Here is a 23,843-nt window from a genome sequence, read left to right as displayed (position 1 = left end):
GCGGAGCTTCGCGAGTACAGGGCGTTGGAGCGGGCCACCGATGGGGCGTGGTTTAGAGGGGGCGTGGTTTAGTGACGATAGGCGGAGCTTCGGAAGTAAGGGGAGCTGGGGCGGACCACAGAGGGGGCGTGGCTTCGAGGGGCGTGGCTTCGTGGAACTGAGCTGTATGGGGCGGAGCTTCGCGGGGAGGGCGGGGCTCCTCGGGAGAAGGCCGGAAGTGGGGCGGGCCAGCCCGGAAGTGGGGTGGACCGGCCCGGAAGTGGGGCGGGCCGGTCCGGAAGGCGGCGGTGGCGGTTCTGGCGGCGGCGATGAGCTTCGCATGGCCCTGGCAGTACAGCTTCCCGCCCTTCTTCACGTGAGCGCGGGCCGGGGCCGGGAGCGGGGCGGGACGGTGGGAGCGGGAGGCGGGGCTGAGCCGCGGCTGGGGTTAGGCCGGGCCGGGGGTGTCGGGGCCCTCCGCGGAGCCCCGCGGCCTGGCCCGGTCGCTGAGCGGAGCCCCGCAGGCTGCAGCCCAACGGTGAGACGCGGCAGAAGCAGCTCTCGGCTTGGTGCGCGCTGGCGCTCGCCTACAGCCAGCGGCACCGGCTGCCCGCCATGACGGTGCGGGAGGCCCAGGACAGCCCGCTCTTCGCCAACCACCGCCTGCAGCGTATCCTTCGGGGCCCGGTGCCCCCTGCCTGCCGCCCCGGGGTCTCCCCTCCCTCCAGCGGCCGCTGAGCCTTTCCTTAACCCCCCGCCCAGGGAAGCTTCCGCTGGAGTCCATCCAGGTGGTGCTGGAGGAGCTCCGCAAGAACGGTGGGTGCCGTCTGCCAATCTGCCCGCCCGCTTGCCCACCTGTATGCCAGTCTGCCCGCCCGCTTGCCCACCCATGTGCCTGCCTGTGTGCCCACCTATGTGCCAGCATGCCCACTTGTATGCCCACCTGTGTGCCAGCATGCCCACCCACGTGCCGGTCTGCCCACCCGTGTGCCCACCCAGCCCAGAGCTGGTGGGGCAGGAAGGCTACAGCCACTGGCCAGGTTCCATCCCGCTGCTGGGAACTGGGCCCAGGGCTCACCCAGCCGCTGGTGTGGGCCGTGCTGCTCCCCAGGCAGGGTCCCACGGGCCTTCCCTGCCCACAGCCCACACGTGGGACCCAAACCTCTGCCTGTCTGGGGCAGATTAAGCTGCGGGAGGAAGAGGGGGCTGGAAAAATAGAAATTAATTTCTGTGCAAGTAGAAATATTGGGGGAGTTGGCGTGAGTGGTCTCATGGTGGTGAGAGGCAGGTGCCTGAAGTTCCCCGCGGGTATAATGTCTAGCACATGTTGTGAAACCCACAGGTTTGATCATTATTATAGTCTTGTGCTCTGATTATGTACCTTTTCCCTGTTGATTTTAGGGAACCTGGAATGGTTAGATAAGAACAAAACCAGTTTTCTGATCATGTGGAGGAGACCAGAAGAATGGGGAAAGCTCATCTATCAGTGGGTGAGAACGTAGAAGCTGTCTCGCCCCACAGACCAGGCTTTCTGTGGCCGGGAGGACAGGTGGTATCAGCTGCCGTTTGTGAAAAAGACCACTGTAATATTTTTCTCTTGCTTCCTCGCTGCTTTTACTTTACTTCTTCCACATCTCTCTGTTGCAGAAAAGCGTAGAGAGGTTAACAGCTTTTTTTACTTGCTGTAAGACACAGTTTGAGCAGCGGATGCAGTCACCCGCTCCCACTGCAGTTGGCTGTTCCGTAGTGAGGACAGAGCGAGTCCTTATTGCAAAACACGTGGGCAAAAAGAGCAGAGGGACAGGGAAAGGAACTGTCTTAGTTCCCCTAGGTGTCATTTCTTGACTCTCCAGTGCCCCAGAACATTTCCAGTGTAGTATCGAGTGCTGTTCACGTGCCATTTCGCTTGTACTGAGGTGTACAAGAGATCACGCCGAGGATGTTAAATCACACAGAGGAGAATTGCTATATTGATTTTACGTTTCCAGGTGTCGAAGAATGGCTTGACCAACTCTGTATTCACGCTGTATGAATTAGCCAGTGGCGATGACACAGAGAATGAAGGTAACGTCATGTGTTACGTTCCGGAGCAGGTTTTCAGAGCACACTTGATTTGAGCGTGTAAACAGTTGACTGTCAGATCATAGTTTTGTAGACTACATATTTTAAAATTGCTTATGCAAGCTCACACCGATCACCACTGGCAAATGCCATTCTGAAGGCTTTTTTACCACACTGCATGAACATCTCCCTTTGCTATCACTGTTTGCATTTTAAACCTTCCCCCACCTCGCAAGCCTCCCTAGTGCCCAGCTTTTTATCTGGCCTGAGGTGCGGAGTGTTTTGGTTTTATGCGTAGCTTCTGCACTGCCTTTGAGACTGCTGTGACTCATTCCCTTCTGTCTGTTGACCTTCAGGCTTTGTTCCTGATGCAGCAATGTAGTGATGAGTCTGTTAGTGTTGCCATGATTCTGGGTTTGCTGTAGCGTTATGGCACTGGAGTCTGAAAGCGCTCTTCAGAGCCCAGTGCTACGCCACTGCCAGCACTGGGAGTTTGTAAACCTGTTTCCTGATGTGATTTTTTTTTTTTTTTTTCCCTCCCCCTCTTAATGACAATATCTGTCCTCCCCTAGAGTTCCATGGCTTGGATGAGACTATGCTGCTCCGTGCTCTGCAAGCCTTGCAGCAAGAGCATAAGGCTGAAATTATCACGCTGGATGATGGCCGAGGCGTCAAGTTCTTCTGATGGAAGCCCCTGCCGCTCCACTCTTCCCTGGCTGCTGAAGCGTTCTCGCTGTGAAGGTTTGCACTCCTGGCCTGGTTTCAAGCCATGACTGCAAGCAGCTGCATACTCGGGATTTCTTGGGGCAAGGAGAGTCTGCGAAGCCTTCCAAAGATGTGACTTCTTAGAAATATTCAGAGATCCTCTGTCTGTCTTTTCTCCCTGTTGATTGTGCTTGAGAGGCTAAAGCTGCTCTAGGCAGCTCTGAGAGGGACCACCCAGAAGTGAAATAATGGGACTGCTCCAGTTGCTGGTCCCCGTTCCTGCAAAGGCCACGGAGCGGTCTCTTCAGCTGGCTGGTTGAGCTTGGCCTCAAAGGGCATCTCCTTCCCTCCTGGCAGCCGCGTTTCAGGCTCTGCAGTCCCTGCTGTGTTGCCAAGCAGGGTGAGAGCAAGTACGAGGAACTTGCTGTCGCTGCGGTGCTGTAGAAGACCTCAGTGGCAGACTGATAATGTGCTTGCTGCAAAGCAGGCTGTGCAGCGGGGTGGGGGTGGATGCCAAGGAACTACATTTGAAGTAATTAAAATGAGATGTATTTATAGAGCAGCCTGGATGTTTTTGTCTATCTTTATTTTTCCATCAGAAACAAAACAGAGCGGTGTACTGGGTTTTTGCCCTCCAGCTGCGTTTCCTTACTGCACCAGATGAACACAGCAGCGTGCTGGGGAGAGGGTGGGCCTCCTGAGCCACCCCACCCGAGTGGGAAGCTGGTAGCATCAGTACTTATTTCCACACATCAGAGCTCTGGACCGTGTTGGCCCATGCTGCCTGCCTTCAGGGCAACATTTACATTCATTTTCCACCTGCAGTCCGCTGAAAGCTAATGGGTTTGGCGCAGAGATGGTGGGGTAAGCTTACAACAGCGGCTGGTGGAGGGTATGACTTCAGTTTTTAGATTTTCGGTGCCGATAATGAAGTACCCAGCTCGTCAGCAACTGTGACCCAGGTACAGGCTTTGACCCAGGAAATCCTTAATCGCTCACCAGGAGAAGGTGGACAGCTGTGCCGCGGAAGGATCGCGCTCGCCTTTCCTGTTCCTTGCCCGAGCGTTCAGCACTTGTTGCAGGCAGAGGTGGGGTGCTGCACTGGAGCAACCTTTGGTCAGACCCAGTGTGGTCGCTGTGGGATCCGGCGGAGCAGATGGTGCCGGCTCCCCGGCACGCTTTAGCCGCCTGTCCCCAGCCGGTGCTGAACAGCTTGTCCTTCCTGCCCTGCCCTTGGAGGATGATTTGGCACTGGTTCAGCTGCAGCGCTGCTGATAGCCGTCGTCGACGGTAGGTAATTTTCAAGGTGCTGGAGTCCAGGCTGAGTTTGGTGGGCTGTGAAATATAAAAATTTCCTTTCTGTAGCAGGAGCCCACTGACCCGAACTGCGCTGGCTTGGTCTGGGCATGTTGCTCTGGAGCTGTGGCTGGAGGCGGGTGCTCAGCGTTCCTCTCTGTGCTGGTGACGGCAGTGCTGCGGCGGAATTCCCGTGTGCCAGCACTCCTCTGCTGGAGAAAGGCACTGGTGGTGCTTGTGATGAGTCACGGCCGCGCTGGCCTCCGATCCTTTCGGGAGACCATTGTCCCTACGAAAACGGAGGTGACAGGAGATAAATGGGATGGCGCAGCCCTGGCTGGCTTCACGTGCCCTGTGCCTGGGCGCCCGTTCTGGCAGCCTGGGCTGAGCTCCCACCTGTGCTGTGAGGTCTGGGGGCAGCGGGTAGACGTGGCAGCCCTCGGGGATGGATGTGTTGGGGATGCAAAGAGCCGTCCTGGTGCCACCATGTGCTGTCTCGCTGGGGAATGTCTTGACAGCGGCTGAGTGAGCCCAGCTCCCCGCGGCTGCTGCCAGCCATGCTTACAGGAGCAAAGGCTGCGCCGTGCCATGTGCCAGGAGCCCCACAGCGTGTCCTGGCAGAGGCAGCGCGTGTGTCCTTGCAACAGCCACAGACTCCAGACCAGGGCTCGCTGGCTGGGCAGGGGTCCTCCCTCTGTGTTTGCGGCCAGGAAAGTCTCCGTGTAGGAATCATTTGCTACCAGTGTCTCCCCTGGCTTGTTTTGATGTCCAAGATCTGCCTCTTCCTCCTCTCTCATGCCACCCACGTTGACTCCTTCCCTCTCTGGCTGCTGCGCCCTCCCCTCCCGCTGCTTTCGTACCCCTGCAGCGAGCCGTGTTTCTGTGCTGGCTGTTCTGTGCCTGATCTGCGTTTGATCCCAAATAACGAGCTTTTAGCAGCCAGGCCCGGGATGTTTGTATTTCTTGCTCTCCATATGCATGATGCTGACCTCTCAGCATTGTGTTCTGAGCTGCATGTGCTGTGCATAACCTGGCTGTCCTTGGGTGAGTCTGTGTTCTTAATTAAATTTGCTCCTTTCTTAGGAAATGGCTGATGTGACATTAGATAATCCCAAGCCCAGTTTTTTCTTTCCAAGGCGCTCCTGGCAGCAATTCACTTTTTTTCAGCTTCCTACTTAGTTCTTAACTTAGTGAGAGGAGGAGGAAGAGTACAGCCCTCCCTTCAGAATGGCCAAGGTGTAAGATTCCTTTTTCTCTACCCTCTCAGTCATGAAACGTTGCATCCAGCCGTGCCTGCGAGGTCCTTGTGGGACTGACTCCCTGTGCCAGGCACTACCGCAGTGCCGCAGCAGACGCTGCTGGCAACCGTCTGGGACCGTGGGACAGGTCCTGGGGCTGGAATTGCTGCTGCTGCCTGGTGCTGCCACCCCCGAGGGAGCAGATGCTCCCTGGCTCTTCCCTCTGCGGGCGACAGTGGCAATTTGTAGTTCGTGGTGATGTAAGCTCCTGCCAGCAGGTAACACAGGACCTTCTAATTGTCCTCTGAAGCGCATTTCCTTATCTGTAATCAGCGCTTCATGCCGTTTGATGATGTAATTGTGGGATTGGGACACCGAAGGCAGCCTGGAGATGTGGTGAGGCTGCTCCGGTGTGGAAGTGGAAGCCCTCGGGTGCCGGGTAGAGATGGAGGAGATGTAATTAGATTGCTCAGAGGGAGCAAGCGTGGCAGCCTCACACACGGCGTTCCTGTGAACGGCAGCAGGCATGCTTCTTCCCGGTGCTTCGGGCTCGGCGTAAGTGAAGCACCGGGCAGGGGAGGCCCGTGCCCACGCAGGGGTACGGCTGAAGCCCGGCCAAGCAGCTCCCTCACTGGCCACCACTCTGCCACTGCTGCGCTGCCCGTGGCAGGGGACTGCCCGCACCATCGCTGCAGCGGGGCTGAGCCGTGCCATGTGCTTTGGGGCTTTGGCATTAGGAGAGTTTAAAACCCAGCCCCAAACTTCTCCACACTCCCCCACCACGGGCACGGCTCAGGCTCTGGCTCTCCAGCCTGGCCGCTGGAGAAAGTGGCATTTCTGTGGGGCGAGGGTGCTGGCGTGGCCCCCGCCTCTGGCCCGTGGCCACTCTGAAGTGTCTGGCCATGGTGATTAGGGCTCCCGGCCGCAGCGAGGCGGGGGCTGGGGGGCCGGTGCTGAGATAAGGTGCTATCAGGCTGTGCACACTCGGATCCTGCTGGTTGGGGATGTAAAAACGCCGAGCGTTTTTATTTCGTGCAGCTAGTTAGGAGCGAGAATTGTTTCACTTTGATAAATTTATATGTCAGCATTCACTTGGAGGCAGGTTACATCTGTAACTCTGGGCTAAGGAAATCCTCCGGAGTTATCTGCCTGGGTTAAAGCCACAGCTGAGGTTTGGGTGACATCTCTTCTTCCCTGAACTCCGTGTGTTATGGCGAGGAGGGGCGCGGCAGGAGGATGCTGGAAGCCCCCAGGCATGGGATGCTGAAGCCAACCGTGAAACAAGCCCCAGGGCACTGTGGAGCCTTCCTCCGCTCTGACCTTTCCCAGGATGAGCACCCTGTGCCTGGCAGCCTGAGCTGTGCATCCTTCATCTCCACGGGGGATGCCTGCGTACAGACCCGTTGCGGCCCCTCCGTGATCCTGTCCTGAGCTCTGGCATCAGAATGGACAATTCCTGGCACAGCTTGGTGGAGCGAGGAGCTGAGCAGGGCTCTGGTTCGTGATCTAATCCTGAGGAGAGCAATTACGCAGTCCCCGTTCTCTTCCTGGCAGCCAAGTGCAAGCGAGAAATGGGTTACATGGCCTGATTGCAGCGGTTCCTCAAAGCAGAGGGTGGCACTGGCACCCACAGCCCGGACATGTCACCCTGATGACGGCCGTGGAGCTGTGGACACCATCAGAGTGGTGCCATGGGCAGCTGGCTGCGGAGCAGAAACCTTCAGATTTTGGGCCAAGCTGGCTCCAGCTTGGTGTCCCGGGCCAGGTCAGGAGGGGACCTGCACCACTGCCAAGCCCCTGCTATGGGATGGCATTTGGGGGGGGCGGCCAGGAAACTTCTCAGGCCATTCACCAGGGAGGTGTGGGAGGGCAGCAGCCAGAGCAAACTGCACCCCTAAGTTCCTCTCCCGTCTGCAGGGGCCTCACCAGGACTGGGACACTCTGCTCCTCTGGGATCTTCTGAGGCATCTCGTTTCATGATGAAAACGGGTGATAAGGGGACATGAGCCTGCCAGAGATGGAGCCAAGATCCCTGCCTGGCTCCCTGGCTCTTGCTGAATTGCTGGGGCTCCCTGCCAGCCTGGGCCGTGTCCCCGAGGTGGGGCAGTGTGAGACCCTTGGCTGGGGGCAGCAGCAGGGGCTTGGGCAGCGTTTCAGCTCAGAGCTGCACAGGTTCCTTCCCCCTGCCCAGCTCGGGGCTGGCCACCCTTGGGCCCCGGCACAGCCCAGCTGGGTCCATCCTGCAGCCGCCATGCTCGGTGCTGTGCAGAGGGAGCAAGGAGCTGGGGCTGGGTTTCTCTCTTTGAGCTCCCCGGGTTGGGGACAGCCGAGCTGGACGTGCCTGTCCCAGGGTGGTGGAAGCTCCCAACCCACCCAGCACCATTTCTCTCCGAGGACAGATCCGTGGTCTGGTTTAGTTCAGGCAGCCATCAGCATGCTGGCGGTGCTGGGAGCGATGCTCTAGCAGGCTCCGTCGCTGCCAGGTTTGCTCCTGCAGGAGACACAGCGCTGCCCGTCCTGCAGCTCAGGCTGAGGATTTTTCAGCCAGGGAGGACTGAAAACTCCAGCTCTGCTGGAAATTGTAGTCAGGACAGGATCAAAATAAAAGCAATTACTTTTTAAGCAGGGAGGGGTTTAAATCTGACATGTTAAATGAGTAAAAGCTGTAACCTCGTGTCCTGTGATGGGCTCTGGAGGAGAAGCGGAGGCTGGGGGGTGGCTTTCCCCCTGCCTCTCCTGCTCTCCAGGCTGGGAAAGCAATGGCACAGCTCCTGTGTGGGCTCCTTCCTTGGTGCACCTGTGGGTGCTCAAGGAGAGAGCTCAACAGGAGCGGGACAGCCCAAGGAACGTCGTGTTGGAGGCAGCTGCGGGGCGGGGGGGCAGGGATGCCCCCCTTTCTGGCAACGGATGCAGCAAGAAGCGGGCAGGTTCTGGGCAGGTCTGGGGCAGGGCTCATCCAAATCCTTGTTCGGCAAACCTGAGTCCAACCGTGTCGCACCTTGCAACACCAGAGTCTCCTGTGCCAGGGCCAGTGTAAGCCCTGAGCCCACCAGCCTGTCTGTCCCGGCGTTTTGCAACCGGGGCAGCAGGCAGAGCTCCACGGGGAAGCCGGTGCTCAACACACATCTTCCAGCCAGCGCTGGTGGTTCCCGTGGGACCGTGCCCCATGCACGCTCTGGGGTGCACGGGGCTGGGTGAGGATGTGGTCGCTGCTCCCCGCCCAGCAGCCCACGCTGCAGGCAAGCAGCTCCCAGCGGGGAAACATCGCTCAAACCCCGTCCCGGGGAGGTGGTACCCGGCTCCTCCGGAGAGCAGGGCTGGATGAGCGGGAGCAGGGTTTGCCTGGGTGGGAGGTCAGTGCTGAGACAGCCAGCCTAGCCAAGGCTCCCGGAGGAACAACGTGTAGCGAACAAAATGCTTCTCCCTGCTCCTGCCGGACAGGGGGATCTGGGGGGGCCGTGGCCTGTAGCTGTACGGCGGAGCCAGCCTGGATCACCAGCATCACCGCCTGTGCCAGCCCTTGAGGAGGACGTGGCTGTGCTCCCGTGTTGATCCTCTCCGTAATGTTTCCGGTATCGTTGAGTAGAAACAATTTGACCGTAGGGAAAAGAAATTAACGGTGGCCTCGATTGCTTTGTGTTTTGTGTAAACAGCCTCACCGGGTAGAACAAGCTCCTCGTTTAACCTGGAGAGACAACAAGCTCTTGTCTGGGCTTTTGGCCGGCGCAAGGCGGACACACCTTCGTACCTTCCCGTTTGCTTGTCCCTCCTTTCAGGATTTCAGACCGGGAATGGTGCCCAGGGGGAGTCCGACCACTGACCCTGCAGTGTGGGGAGTGGGATGGGGGTCTCTGGGCCACGCTGCTCAGGAACCCTGAGGCAGAAGCTACGAGGAAATGTCCAAACCAGGCGCTTTCCTGCATCCCGACCGAGGCTGCATCGTCTGCCCGGGGCGGTCGCAGGGACCCCAGTGCCCGGAGCCCCCCATGGGGGCGATGGCTGGGGAAGGGGCTCCCTGCTGGGAGGGAGGGCTCGGAGCCCCCGGGGCACCGCGGCAGCACAGCTCCGGGGGGGTCTGGGCAGTGGTCCCTGGCCAGGGCCCAGCTGGGAGACGTGCCGGGGGGGAGGGGATGCCCCCGTTCCCGTGGGCTGCAGGGCGGCTGCTCCATGCACAGAGCCCGAGCCGCAGCGCTAGGTGCCCGTCCCGGGGCCATGCCCGTGCCCGGTGTCGTGCCTGGTGTCGGGGCCAACGCCCGGTACCGTGCCCGGTGGTGGGGTCAATGCCCAGTGCTGGCACTGTGCCCAGTGGTGGGGTCAATGCCCGGTGCTGTTCCCGGTGCCCGGTGCCATGCCCAGTGGCGGAGCTGATGCCGTGCCTGGTGCCAATGCCTGGCGCCGTGCCCAGTGCCCGGAGCCGTGCCCGGTGCCGGGGCCAATGCCCGGGTCTGTGCCCGGTGCCATGCCCGGTGCTCAGAGCCGTGCCCGGTGGTGGGGCCAATGTCCAGGGCCGTGCCCAGTGCCCGGTGCCATGCCCAGTGGCGTGGCCAATGCTGTGCCCGGTGGCGGGACCGATGCCCGGGGCCGTACCCGGTGCCCGGTGCCGTGCCCGGTGGCGCAGCGCAGGCGGGGGGCGGTGGCCGCGCGGGGGCGGGCCCGGGCGGGGCGGGGGAGGTGCCGCCGGGCGGGGCCGCGGCGGGGCCGGGACCGGGGCCGGTGCCCGGCGGTCGCTCCTGGCCGTGGGGTCGCGGCGGCACCAGGTGCGAAGCTGCGCGGCGGCGGCCCCGGGCCGGGCTGAGGCGATGCTGGCGGCCGCGCCCGCCGGAGCCATGTCCCAGCCCGAGGCGGAGCGGGCGGGCGGCGGCTCCGCGCCGGAGCTGGAGCCGGAGCCGGAGCCGGGGCCGGGGCTCCCCCGGGCGGGCCCCGCACCGCAGCCGCGGCCGGCGGCCCTCGGGGCGCGACTCCCGCCGCGCCTCCTCCCGCTTCAACCGGCGGAGCTCGGCCGAGCTGGAGCTGCTGGGCTACCCGGCACCGGGCGGGGAGCGCGGGGGGTCGCCGCCGCCGCCGGCTGCCGCCGGGCACCGGGAGCCGGAGGAGACGGAGAGCGAGGAGGTGGAGACGCGCGCGGTCGCCACTTCCCCCGACGGCCGGTTCCTCAAGTTTGACATCGAGATCGGCCGCGGCTCCTTCAAGACCGTCTACAAGGGGCTGGACACGGAGACCACCGTGGAGGTGGCCTGGTGCGAGCTGCAGGTACGGCCGCCCGACCCCTGCCCCAGACCCCCGCCTGCGTCCCGTCCCAGACCCCCGTCCCCCTGCCCCAGACCCCCGCCTGCGTCCCGTCCCAGACCCCCGTCCCCCTGCCCCAGACCCCCCGCCTGCGTCCCCGTCCCAGACCCCCGTCCCCCTGCCTCAGACCCCCGCCTGTGTCCCAGAGCCCCGTCCCCCTGCCCCAGATCCTCGCCTGTGTCCCAGAGCCCCGTCCCCCTGCCCCAGATCCCCGCCTGTGTCCCAGAGCCCCGTCCCCCTGCCCCAGACCCCCGCCTGTGTCCCAGAGCCCTGTCCCCCTGCCCCAGACCCCTGCCTGCACCCCAGACCCCCGCCCCGGGGGAGGGGGCATCAGCAGGGCCAGCTGGACCCTTCTCTGTCCAGTTTCCCTGGCGTGGGCAACCCCCTCCCCTCCCTGCTCTGCACCGGCCCAGAGCCCCTCTGCCCACCGCTGCCTGCCTGGGCTGCTCTGCAGGACCCACAGGGCATCCCCTGGGGCTGGAGCCCAGCGGGGACCCCAGAGCCCCTGTTTCTGCCAGGGACAGCACCGATGTGCAGTGGCAGGGCAGGGCACCTGCGGCCAGGCTTGGGCTCCCGGCACTGCCCCGTGCCCAGCTCTGCCAGTGCCTGGGCACCGCACGGGGCTTTTGGCCCGGACCCAGGATCCCTGCTTAACGCCACTGCTCCTGGCCCTCCTGCCCATCACGTGCTGTTTTCCATTTACCTTCTTGCTGCCCGTGCTATGGAGCACACTGGGGTGCCGGCGCTCCCGGTGCCAGTCCCCGCTCGGGGGGTTTACAGGTGGATCTGGGACCGGCTGCCAGGGCTGGGCACTCCAATGCCCGCCAGCCTGCAGCTTTCCCTCCGGAGGGGCAGCAAAGGCAGGGGTGCCCCCTCCGGTGCTGGCCTCTGCACACGCGCCGGTGCCAGTGCTGGCGCCGGTGCTGAGGTTTGCTCCAATAGCTCTCGGCGTGCCCAGGGGCACGTGCCTGCGGCGAGCCTGAGGCTGGGCGTCAGCTGGGAGCAGGGTACGGTGTGACCTTGGTGCGCTCCAGCAGCTTGACCTTGGCTGAAGTGGTATTTGTGGGCACCCGTGTGTGGTTTCTGTGATGCTGCTCGGGCTCTCTGCTGGGGGCAGCCAGACCTGTCGTTTTCCAGCATCCCCATCTCCTCCCTGCCATTGCCCTCCTCCATCCCCTTCGCTGCCCAGCAGCAGGATGCTAACAGTGGGATGCTGCAGGCGGCAGTGAAGGTGTTGCCTCCTCAATGCCTTGTCCCGCTCATTGCTTTTAATCTTGTCCGTGGAGGTGCCCAGGGAGAGCTGTGCCGTGGGGCTCCCTTTTCTTCTTGGAGCCCCTGGGGAGGGGCTTTGGTAAAGTCCAAAGTCTCCACCAGGCTCCTGGCTCTGGGATGGCTGCAGTGGCTGGAAGGTCCAAGTCCTTGTTAACACAGAAAAACGTGTCTTGCAAGTTTATTTATTGTCTTGTTCCTAAAACCTTGGTGTGGCTGCCTGGGCTGGGTCCTTGGGGTGGCTGCAGCCCAGCAGTGCAAGAAGAGATCCTGAGATAGTGGTGGGTGATTTCTGGAGGAGCTGGCTATGGCCCCTCGGTGCGGAAGGTGAGGTCTTGGGCCTCTGCCTGCTTTCGTGGGTTGCACAATTGCTTCAGCTGGCTGCCGAGCCGGCTCAGCGCTCCTTCCCTCGCACGGCCCCATCCAAATGCTCCTGAGCTCCATTTGAGTCCCGTGTCCCCAGCAGCACGCGGCGAGGGAAGTGCCAGCGCGCTGCTGGCAGGGAAAGGCTCTCCTTGGCGAGCCCAGGACCTTCTCTGGATGAGTCAGCTGTGCCCGATGCTTCCCACCTGGCTGGCTCCATGTCCCTCCCTGCGGGTGTGAGCCCCTCGTCACAAAAGTGCCCCAGCTCCGTAGCGGGGCTGCCAGCACAGCTTGTTCCCTGCCCTCCTGCTTGTCCCTGTGGCCGGGCTGTGCTGCCCTGCGGGTCCCCGTCCGCATCTCGCTGTGTGAGAACAGCTCCTGCCTGTCCGCTGGGGCTGGATGTGGCCCCCGATGCCCACCCTGCAGCCCAGGGCTGGAGCCGCATGCACCCGGGGCTCTGTTTGGTGAAGAGCCGGCAGCGGTGCAGGCAGGGCATGCCTGCAGCCAGCGTGGGCAGCTCTGGGGTCTTGCGAGGTGGCTGTGGGGGGGATGAGGCTGCACCGTCCAGGTGGAGGAAGGGGAGCTGGGGAGCAAAGATGCTCCTGTGCCCCGAGTCCAGCGGCGCACGCCGGCACCGCTGCCGGTTCCGTGAGCCTGCCAGGCCAGCGCGGGTGGGAGTCACGCACTCGGCTCACGGGGGGCTGGTGGGGGACATGTGTGCCAAGGCCGAGCTCCTGCCAGGACCTGTCAGCATCCCACAGTGTCTGGGAGACTTGGCTCCCCTCTGCTGTCACCCTCCCAGGGCAGCGCAGCCCGGCTGTAGCTGAGCACCCCTCGAGGGTCAGCAGCACAGGCAGCCCCTGCCCTGCTCCTGTGCCTGCCCCCCCCCTCCCAGCCCTCCCCCCGCCCCTCTCCCTTCTCCACGCAGTATTCCGCTCCATCCCACTGACTGCTCTTTATCCAGTGTCTCTTGTCCCAAAATCCACATCCCACGAGGGGCTGGGAGCACAGAAGCAGACTTTTAAAAGTTTGGGTTTTTTCAGGAATCATGCAAAGAATCAGACACTGTGACACAAATATGGGATTTGGAACCGCAAATAAAAATGGTTGTGGTTCTGCCCTTTTAAAAATAGCTTTGTCCTGTGTCTTTCACAGTTCTCCTTTTATTGCCTTTCAATTCTAAATGAATACCTAACCTCAGCTCTGACCTGTTCCGGTCTGGGGAGCCTCATCCAGCTGCTGTGATGGCTTCCGATCCCAAATCCCAGCTCTCCATGCCGTCCTTGCCCTGCCCTTCCCTCCCCAGTGCCTGGTGACCTGGAGGCTACTTTTGCCTGTCCCCTGCCTTCCTGTGGGACCCCCTTTGGGGACCTGCCCATCCCCATCCCCCTCCCCCACCCCTCCCCTGTGCTGCTGCCCCCCAGTCCTGAACGCGGCGTCTGTCTTTGCCTCCTGCCTGTGTCCTGCAGCCCTGCCGTGACCTGTTTGTGCTTTCCAGCTTTAGACTGGGACTATTTCTGTTGATAGGTGCTGCGGGCGGCAGGGAAAGAGGAAGCGGGGAGGAAACTGGAGGCCCGGAGCAGGATTGAGCTGTAAATACCTGGCTGTGAGCAGTTTTCCTGTGGGTCCCCCAAGGCTCCCTGCAGGCTAGAGCAGCCTGGGCAATGGGCTCTGCCCAGCCTCCCCCAGCTCCCATGCCCAGGTGGGGCAGGTAACCTGGGCTGGTGCCCCAGGGGCTGTGGGGCACCAAATTCCTTCATCTTCTCAAAATCCTGTCCATCCCGTGCCCAGCCCATCCTGCCTGTGCCGTGCTTGGGGATCCTGCTGCCACTGGGTCTGGCGAGGCCCTGGGGCAGTGTCCAGGACACAGCCCCACGTGGGGCCAGGGGCTTTGCCATCTGGGGGATGAGCTGAGGAGACTGAGCGGTGGGGATTTGTTGCATGGGGGTCCTGTGGGCTTGGGAACATGAGTGTGTCTGCGAGCGTGCACGGGGCCAGCACTTGCAAAGCGGTGGGGGCAGACCACTGGGGTGCAGGCACCCACTGCTGCCATAGTGCCAGCTGCTCTGCCGGGGGCTGGGGGCTCAGGACATCCCTGCAGCTGGAGGTGCTGTGCTCGTGGCTGGAGGGAGGGTGCTGGGTGGTCTCCAGCACCGGCTCTGTGCCCCATCACAGCATCGCTATGAACATCCCTCTGGTGCAGGAGTGCTCTCAGCGCCGCACACGGGGCTTTCGCAGGCTGCTGGGACCCGCTGGCCAGGGCGACGCGGAGCCAGGGCCCTGCAGGGGCTGCAGACCCTGCCAAGCGCTGGTGCTTCCTCGCGCTGGCTGGGGAGAGCCTCCTGCCTCGGAGGCGAGCGCCGTCCTTGGCCACCGTGCCTGGCCCTCGCTCCTCCTGCACTGGCCTCGGCTCACGGTGTTGGCTGTGCCGGGCTCCCCGGCAGCCAGCTCCTGGCTCGCAGGATGGGGCTGGACCGCTGCCCACCCAGCTCCTCACCCGGCCCCGTGCCACCATCCCCAGCATCCTCCTCTGCCCAGCGCGAGGTGCTGCTAGGAGAGGACACGGTGTCCCTGCGTGCCGTGCGGGGCGGTGGGGCTCTGCTGGCAGCCATGCCCTCCCCGGTGCCCTGTCCTGGGCTGAGCCGCTCCTCTGGCCAGGCTGGGCTCTGGTCCCCGCTGCTGGCGCTCAGCTGGGAGAGCAGCACCGTGCCCGGCTGTGGGACCGGCTGCCGCTTTGGTGGTTGCAGGAAGAACGGTGCCGGGGGAGCCCAGCAGGCCTGGTGCAGGCTTGGGGGACGAGCTCGAACCCCCAGGTCTTGCTCCAGGCACCCTGGGAGAGGTGACCTTGTGCTGGTGGTCCTGCCTGGGGTCGGGGGTCCTGGCACAGTGGGGGCTGCGCTGGCACAACCACTCCAAGTGAGGTCCCCTCTCACTGAGCTCAGAGCACTGTGGCTGCCCGTGGCTCCCTCCCTGCCCATTTTCATAGCCCATGTGGGCTCCCCCGTGCCCTTGCAAGCTTGTGGGGCACAGTGAAGCCTCCAGGCTCCCTGGTGGGGAGTGGGGGGCCCGGGGGTCTGAGGGCGGCTGTGGCACTGGGCAGGGCAGGCAGCGTGCCGCTGGGCTGGGGCTTCGCTCGCTGTTTTCCTCCTTGGGTATGAAAGGTCCCATTCATTCTGCTGCAACAGGGCTCAGGTTCTCATCTGGGCTGAGCCGGGTCCCTGAGCGTGTGTTAAAAGCAGAGGGGATTATGGAGCAGCTCCAGCCCGGCCGTGGGGCCAGCTGTGATGCAATGAAAATATTACAAAAGCTGCCCGGGCTGATGGATGGCAGCCACTGGCCAAGGAGCCGAGCACGGCTCTGGCAGCGCCTGGCGGTGGGAGTTCGGTGGCCGCCCACGGCAGCTCCAGTTTCCTCTGCCCTGCCAGCATGGGCTGGAGTGGGGTCCCAGCTGGGAGGGTCCCAGGCTGTGCAGCACCGGGCCCCCCGGGCTCCCGGGCTGTGGTGGAGTCACTGCTGCTCCGCTCGGTTCCCGGTGGGTCTGGCCGGCCGGCTCCCTCCTTCCTGCGCTACAGAGCCGTGGACGAGGGTCTGCGTCCTCCCCGTTGGCCCCAGCCCCACTCAGTGCCCTCGGCTTCGATTTCTTCTTTAATTAACTCAAGCAGGAGGAACACGGAAAAACCTGGGCTGGAGCCTCCCCCGCCTGCTTTCCCCAACAAAGGCCTCATTGAGGCTGGTGGCACCCTGCCACACCGGTGCCCTGTGCTGGGAGCCCCTGATGCCGTGGCGGGGGGCAGGGCTGTCCTGGGGGGGCACAGGGGCTGTGTGGGGCACGCTGGTGGGCCCGGCCATCGCAAAGCCCCCCGCGTATCTTCTGGGCTGGGTGCCTGCGGGCTGGGGCTCCCCCTGTCCTCTGGTGGGCACGGGCTGGGGGCTAAGAGGGACGGGAGCAGGGACGGGCAGCACCGGCACGGGGCAGATTTCATGGCAGGGGGAAGCAGCCGGGCTCCTGGGTGCAGCATCTGTCGTGGGAGACCCTGGCCAGCCCTCCCCGAGCCAGGGGAGAGCGGCTCTGTGCAGAGCAGTGCCACGCGGGGGCTGGCTGGGTGGGGGGACACCCTGGTCCCCGACAGCCCCAGCCTCGTGTGAGCCCCTGCGGGGGGACAGCAGGTCTGACCCCAGATCAGCGCCAGGGCCACAGCAGCCCCTGCTGCCTCGCACACAGGGGGTGGGGATGAGGACGTGGGGGTCGCCTGTTAGCCAGGGCATCCCCTGTGCTTGCCCGGGACCCCACCTGCCCCCCTCACCTCCCCCCTGGCTCCCACAGACACGGAAGCTGTCGAAGACGGAGCGGCAGCGGTTCAGCGAGGAGGTGGAGATGCTGAAGGGGCTGCAGCATCCCAACATTGTCCGCTTCTATGACTCCTGGAAATCGTCCATCAAAGGCCAGATCTGCATCGTGCTGGTCACAGAGCTCATGACGTCCGGCACCCTGAAAACGTGAGCGGGGACCGCCAGGCTGGGAGGGGGAGGGGGTCCCTGCAGTGATGGTGAGGCGAGGGACGGGTCTGCACACACACACACACCCCCAAGTATTTGACGTGGGTATTTGGGTGGGGATGATGGGCTGCAGGGGGCTCAGGTGGGATCTGGGTGGACGACAGGGCAGGGCTGGGAGTTGGAGACAGAAATCGGGCATCGCTGGTGTGTGTTTGGAGAGCAGAGTTTCACTGGGATGGTGTGGCCTGGGCACCCCAGTGCCATGTGGGGTGGTGGCACTGGCTGCTTGCCCCGGCTGGCTCCCAGTGCTGGTGGCTCAGGGGGCTCAGCTCCTCCTGGGTTGGGTTCTCTGTGCTGCCCCTGCAGAGCCCAGCCGGGAGGGGACCAGCAGCCCCGACTCCAAGATGCTTTTTTGCTGCTCACCCCGCATGGGCATCTGCATCCCGAGGGGCTCGGCACGGTGGCAAGAGGGGGGTGGGCTGGGGCTGGGGGCTGACCCCGGTGAGTCTGAGCCCCATGGGTTCCCCGGCAGCTATCTGAAGCGGTTCAAGGAGATGAAGCTGAAGGTGCTGCAGCGCTGGAGCCGGCAGATCCTCAAGGGGCTGCATTTCCTGCACACCCGTTCGCCCCCCATCATCCACCGTGACCTCAAGTGTGACAACATCTTCATCACGGGCCCCACCGGCTCGGTCAAGATCGGGGACCTGGGTCTGGCCACGCTCAAGCGAGCCTCCTTCGCCAAGAGTGTCATAGGTGGGGTCCTGGCACGGCTGGGCTTGTGGCTGCGCCATGGGGGCTGCGGGTGGGTCGGTGACCAGGGGGTGCTGAGCCCCACTGCCACCCCCAGGCACCCCCGAGTTCATGGCACCAGAGATGTATGAGGAGAAGTACGACGAGGCGGTGGATGTCTACGCTTTCGGGATGTGCATGCTGGAGATGGCCACCTCGGAGTACCCCTACTCCGAGTGCCAGAACGCCGCCCAGATCTACCGCAAGGTCACCTCGGTGAGCGGCCGTGGCCCCGGGCTGGGGGCGGGGGGGGGGGGGGGGGGGGCACCCCTGGCTGGTGCCACGGGCACGGGAGCCGGGGTGAGGGGGCTGGTTGGATGGATGGATGGAGCTGCCTGGTGTCACTGCTCCCCAAAATGCATCACCGTGCAGGTTATGCATCAGCTCAAATGAGTCTGGGCGGTGAGAGGGTGCAGGGGCCGCGGGGGCTGGGGGGTGCAGCTTGGCCAGACGCCGTGTCCCACGCCAGGTGCTGCCAGCACGTTAACGGGGTGGAACGGCAGGTCTGCTCAGCCACCCCCTGCCTGCGGCACGGCGGCTGTCCCGGCCGGTCCTGGCCGGCTCCTGCCCACTGGGGTGGAAACTTGGAGCCCTGGGGCGTCCCGGCCCCGGCTGCCCGTGCCGGCACGCATGGCCCAGGCTGCAGGAGCCACTGCTGGGCCCGTGGCACCGTGGGCTGGGAGCCCTGTCCCCACGTGTCCCCTGCTGCGGTGGGGCTGTGCCTGGCGGTGCCAGGGGCTGCGGCTGCCGGGGGAGCATCCAGCAGCGCCGTGGTCCCGCAGAGCCTGGGTGCAGCCCCCGGCCCTGGAACCCAGCGCCGTGGCAGGGTCCGGCACAGGTGGAGCTGACCCCCATCACCCCCAGGGCCTGAAGCCGAGCAGCTTCTACAAGGTGAAGGTGCCGGAGCTGAAGGAGATCATCGAGGGCTGCATCCGCATGGACAAGAACGAGAGGTGGGAGGGAGCAGGGGGCCTGGGCGGCAGAGCCCCCCCAGCCCCTGGCCCCGCGCTGAGCCGTGCTCCCTGCAGGTACACCATCCAGGACCTGCTGGAGCACTCCTTCTTCCAGGAGGACACAGGGGTGCACGTGGAGCTGGCCGAGGAGGACGATGGCGTCAAGTCTGGGCTCAAGCTCTGGCTGCGCATGGACGACACGAAGAAGTTGCACGGCAAGTACAAGGACAACAACGCCATCGAGTTCCTCTTCGAGCTCTACAAGGACGTGGCGGAGGAGGTGGCCCAGGAGATGGTGGGTACAGGGACGGAGGGACCCTCGGTGCTGCAGGGTCCCTATGCCCCAACGTGATGAGCCCCCCCCCCACCCCCCCAGGTGGTCCTGGGCTTTGTCTGTGAGGCTGACTACAAGCTGGTGGCCAAGGCGGTGCGGGACCGCGTGGTGGCCATCAAGCGCAAACGGGAGAAGCTGAAGCGTGCTCAGGATGTGCCTTCGCCTGCGGAGCCGGAGCAGTCGCCAGGTGTCCTGCAGCTGCTGGAGGACCTCAAGTCCCCACTGCCGCCTGGTGCCCCTGCGCCTGCCCTGGCCACCCCCGGCTCCGGGGACTCCGTCTTCAGCAGCCCCTTCCCACCGGAGCCCGAGGAGCCCGAGGCTGACCAGCACCAGCACTTCGCCTACCAGCACACCAGCTACTCCTCAGCCACCTGTGCGTAGGCACCGGGCGGGGGGACAGCAGGGCGACCTGGTGGGAGGTGGGTGGGGGGGTCCCTCCCCGGTTCCAGCAGTGCCGCACACCCAGCCCTGCAGCCACTTGCCAGGGGTGCAAGCCAGGGAGGGGGCTTGCACCGGCTGCGCTCATGCGAACGTTCCTCCGCAGCCGACGGTGAGACAGATGGCTACCTGAGCTCCTCTGGCTTCCTGGACTCCCCGGACCTGGCCCATCGCAGCTTCTCAGCGGGGGACCCTGCCAGCCCACCACCCAGCCGCCCCCTGCGCTGCTTCCCCACGGTGAGCAGAGCCCTGTGGGGCTGGGGGTCAGGGCGGCCGCGGCGCCGGCTCACGCTGTCCTCTCCCCCCCCCCCCCCAGAGCATTGCAGTGCAGCTGCCCACCGAGCGCCTGCCCCCCGCCAGCGGCTTCTCCTCCCCAGTGGACAGGTGAGGCTGGGGGGGCTGGAGGGGGAGCACAGTGGCTGGGAGCAGCCACGCTGATGCTCCGGTGTTGGGGCTTCCCACAGCTACGCCTCGGATGTGGCGTCCGGCATGAGCGACGGCTACGAGGGGCTCTCGGCCAGCGAGCGGAGCGCCAAGCTGCCGCCCAAGCGGGTCTCGGGGAAGCTGCTGCGGCGTCGAGCCCGTTCCAGGCTGCGTATCACCAACGTGAGTGCCGCGAGCGCCACGCGCGCCGGGCGGGCAGGGCGGGTGTTCCCCGGGCTGAGCCGCCTCTGTCACCCGCAGATCTCCGACAAGAATGACCGGGTGGTGGAGTGCCAGCTGCAGACCTACAACAACAAGATGGTGACCTTCAAGTTTGACCTGGATGGGGACAACCCGGAGGAGATCGCGGCCGTCATGGTGAGCGCGGTGTGGGGGCGAGGGCGGGGGCCTGCCTGGTCCTGCCGGGTGCTGACCGGCCCCTCCGCCCCCAGGTCCACAACGAGTTCATCCTCATGTCAGAGCGGGACGGCTTCATCCACCGCATCCGGGACATCATCCACCGCGTGGAGACCTTGCTCCGCAAGGACGGACACAGCACCACAGAGCTGCCCAAGACCCCCGAGGGCGAGTGCAGCCCTGTGAGTGCCCAGCCCAGCCTCAGCACCACTGGGGAAGCTGCTGGTGCTGAGTGCTGCTGGGGCTGCTGCCCGGCCCTGGGGAGCCCAGCGGGGAGGGGGCTGGGGTGCAGGGTCCCCCAGCCCCATGCCTGTGGCTCTGGGTCACTTGCCTGCTCTTGGGGTGCCCCCTTGCCCGGCGGAGCTGCTGGCTCCTGTCCCTGCACGTGGTGGGGCTGGGGTGGGGGCCAGCAGGGCCTTGGCTCGGCCTCTCGGGGGTCTCTGCCCCAGCGCTGGCCTTAGCTGCATCCCCCTCGGCAGGTGGACCTGCAGCTGCAGGAGCTCTCCCGCTCCATCTCCTCCTCATCCTCACTCAGCGGTATGTCTCTGCCCCATGTGGACCCTTCCCCTCACCCCCCAGGCCCTGGCTGAGCTCAGAGGGTCCTGTGGGGCACCTCCCGCCCCGGCTGAGCGCCGCCTGTCACCCTTGTGCCACAGACCTGGGCTGCACCAGTCCCAGCTTCTCAGTCCAGTCCCCGGCTCTGCCGCTGCTGAGCAGCTCCCCGGCAGAGAAGGACCTCGCCAGCCCCACGGAGCCGCTGGCAGCGCCGGCTGGTGAGCTGCAGCCGATGCTGCCGGGCTCCACCACAGGTACCAGCGCTGGCAGGGCCAGGCACATCCATCCCACCGGCCTTGGCTGGCTCCTTGGTGGCTCGAGGCTCCGAGCTCCTGGGTGGGGGAGCAGGGGGCCGGGGGGGGGCCTGGGGCCACTCCTGATGCTCCTCTCTCCACAGGCTCAATGCAGACTTGGCCCCTGGTCTCAGTGGCTCCCTCCTGGCTGACGGCATCGCCGGCGTTCCCGCAGACGCCCCCGAGCACCCCAGGGGGGCCTGTCCCACCAGCCCTGCCCCAAGCCCTCCTGTCCCCACTGCCACTCCCCACATCCCCTGTCCCCAGCGAGCCCAGCAGCCCCCTCAGCCCCCCTGTGACCAGCACGCCCTGGTCCCCCACCACCCCCCTCCTGTCCCTGGCCAACGTCTTCTCCCTGGCAGTGATGAGCGTGGCCCACACGCTGCTGCCCGCTGTCTCCTCCATCGCCAGCTCGGGTGGGCACCTCTACCCACCGCTGCTGCCGCGGCCGCAGAGCCTCCTCCTGGGGCCCCCACGCTTCGTCTACCCCGACCCCGCCAGCATGGCCAAGCCATCCCCGGCCTGTGGTGGCACCCTGCAGTCAGTGGCAGCTGATGTCCCCGCTGCCGGGGGACCCATGCCATCCCCTACCTTGGCACCGGCGTCACCGTGCCCTGCCGGCAGCGAGGCTGCAGGGAGTCCCCTGCTGTCACTGAGCACGCCCACACTGCTCAGTCCCCTGCCATCACTGAGCACATCCGCACCGGGGAGCCCGGAGGGCGGCACGGTGAGTGTGGGTGTGGAAGGGGCTCCCCGGGGCTGCTCAAGGTAGGGCTCAGCACCGGGGGGGGGCAGGTTGTCACTGCAGGTGCTGCCCTGGGCTGGGACAGGGAGCCCTGTGGCACGGGAAGCACCTGGGATGCAGGGGTGGCTGAGCGGGTGGGGGGGTCCCGGGCCATGGGAGCAGCAGCGGGGGGGTAGGAGATATGGGGGGACCTCGGGTGGGGCAGCTGACAGCGCGTGGATGTTTTCAGGTGTCACCTGGCTCCCCCAAGCCCAGCCACTCGCTCATCGTCTCGGAGTCACCAGCCCCTGGCGTGCCCAAGGCCCAGCTCTCACCCATCAACGAAGGTGAGGTGGGGAAGGGCTGAGTCTGTGCCGCGTGGCTGTGTTTGCGGTGAGGCACCGTCATGTCCCTGCCAGCCCACGTGCCCCAAACCCCACCAACTGCCCCCTGTCCCCAGCAGAAGCCAAGCCCCAGATCCTGGGCCGGTTCCAGGTGACACCAACCAAAGACCTGGCTGCGAGCTCCCGGGTGCTGGGCAGCAGCGAGGGTGAGCAGCATGGTGCGGAGCCGGCAGCAAGCAGCTCCCCCCTGCCCGCGGCCCCTGGCACGGGGGATAGCTCGAGCAGCGACTCAGACTCTGTGCTGGTGGAGATGGCGGAGCAAAACGCTGAGCCTGAGGAGGTGCAGGCTGAGGAGGGCACGGTGCCGCTGGCGGAGAGCGACCGGGAGGGCCCCGGGGAGGAGGGTACAGAGAGCGCGCCGCAGGCGGTGATTAACCAGGTGTGGATGAGCTACCCCCGCAGTTTGTCCTACCTGAGCAGCGACGACACCGAGAGCGAGGACGAGGAGATCTGGGAGGAGCTGCAGAACCTGCGCCAGAAGTGAGTGAGAAGCTCCGTGGCGGGGGTGGAGAGAGGGGTGGGCTGCACGGGGCGGGCAGCACAGGGGACAGGTCTTCCCACGATGCCCACTCCCCGGAGGCCCTGGCATGGCTGGGTGTGGGGCACAGCTCAGCTGCCAGCCCCCATCTCCTCCCCAGGCACCTGGCTGAGGTGCAGCTGCTGCAGAGCGCCCAGAAGAAGGAGATCGAGGAGCTGTACCTGCGGATGGGGAAGCAGCCACCGCTGGCCATCGTCTCCCCCGCTGCCATGCTCTCCAGCCGCCAGCGACGCCTCTCCAAGGGCAGCTTCAACCCCTCCCGCCGCAACAGCCTGCAGCGCCTGGAGCTGGCGCAGCCCCCAGGTGACAGCCCCCGCTGTCCCCGCTCCCTCCTTGGGCCCCTGTGGGCTGGGAGGGGTGCTGGGCCAGTCAGGGGTGCCCCCTGCTCAGGGCTGGTCTGTCTCAGCAGGCATCATGCGCCGTAACTCACTGAGCGGCAGCAGCACCGGCTCGCAGGAGCAGCGGCTGAGCAAGGGGGTGACCTTCGCTGATGACTTCGGCCGGATGGTAAGGGGCAGGGGGCTGATCCTGCTGCTGGCACCCCCAGGGCGCTCCCAGCTCACTGCCGCTTCTCTCCCCAGTAGCCAGCTGGCCAGGAGTGACTTCATGAACTACCTCAACCAAGTGCCTGCTGCCCTGCGGGGGTCGGGCACGAGCCCCTGCACCCCCCAGGAGGACAGCACCGGCCCCAGGGGCAGCCAGCACCCAGGCCCTGCCTCTGCCCCTGTGCCCCTTGGCCCGGGTACCTGCTGCCTCTGTATCAGAGGGAGGGCAGGCCTGTCCCACACTTGTCCTCCCATCTCCTAGTGCCCCCCTGGCCCCCTCCCCACCATTCCTGCCTTTGCTCAAGCCCAGCCCCAGCTGCAGGACACGTGTGACTGCTGCCATCCTTCATGGCTTTACTCTGAGCTGAACCCGTGCAGGCAGAGCAGAACGATCCCCCAGTACCTCCCAGTCATGATACATCACCACCACCACCACCCTGCCACCGTGTTGTCCTCCAGCTCTGTCCTGGGGCTGCTCCCGCCCCACTCGCTCTGTGGGACAACGTGCAGAGCCCAGCCCACTGCCTAGTGCTGCCCTGCTCGCTGCCACCCTCATCTCGTCCTGCCCAGCTGAGAAGGAGCCGGCTGTGGAGCAGGACGAAGCTTCCCCCAGCCCCAGCTGGTGCACCTGAACAGTGGCAGGTGCACTTTGTTATGAACTGAGGTCTGGAAAGCTTTTTCATAAATATGAATTAAATACAAGTGGGGTCTGTCTGTGTCTGTCCGGTGGGACCTG

General features: G+C 64.6%; 2 protein-coding genes across 2 annotated transcripts; both read left to right on the top strand.

The window, feature by feature from the left end:
* The first annotated feature begins 232 nt into the window (after positions 1-232).
* On the top strand, positions 233-3,307 carry VPS25 (vacuolar protein sorting 25 homolog). The gene is made up of 6 exons (XM_040617576.1): positions 233-355; positions 504-649; positions 742-795; positions 1,381-1,469; positions 1,968-2,043; positions 2,613-3,307. Exons 1-6 carry the CDS (start codon positions 309-311, stop codon positions 2,723-2,725), a joined length of 525 nt encoding a protein of 174 aa, XP_040473510.1. The 5' UTR covers positions 233-308; the 3' UTR covers positions 2,726-3,307.
* A 6,680-nt stretch (positions 3,308-9,987) lies between these two features.
* On the top strand, positions 9,988-23,809 carry WNK4 (WNK lysine deficient protein kinase 4). The gene is given in 21 exon segments (XM_040617402.1): positions 9,988-10,186; positions 10,188-10,529; positions 16,522-16,694; positions 17,227-17,447; positions 17,542-17,699; positions 18,348-18,436; positions 18,512-18,731; positions 18,813-19,143; positions 19,315-19,445; positions 19,525-19,592; positions 19,673-19,814; positions 19,893-20,009; positions 20,084-20,230; positions 20,528-20,585; positions 20,705-20,857; positions 21,001-21,623; positions 21,871-21,967; positions 22,081-22,504; positions 22,663-22,865; positions 22,972-23,069; positions 23,144-23,809. Coding segments are annotated over 21 exon segments (3,906 nt in total). The 5' UTR covers positions 9,988-10,078; the 3' UTR covers positions 23,147-23,809.
* The last annotated feature ends 34 nt before the right edge of the window (positions 23,810-23,843 follow it).

This window comes from Falco naumanni, chromosome 18, assembly GCF_017639655.2.
Source record: "Falco naumanni isolate bFalNau1 chromosome 18, bFalNau1.pat, whole genome shotgun sequence".
In the NCBI taxonomy this organism is placed as follows: Eukaryota; Metazoa; Chordata; class Aves; order Falconiformes; family Falconidae; genus Falco; species Falco naumanni.
This window is presented reverse-complemented; position numbering and strand designations above follow the sequence as displayed.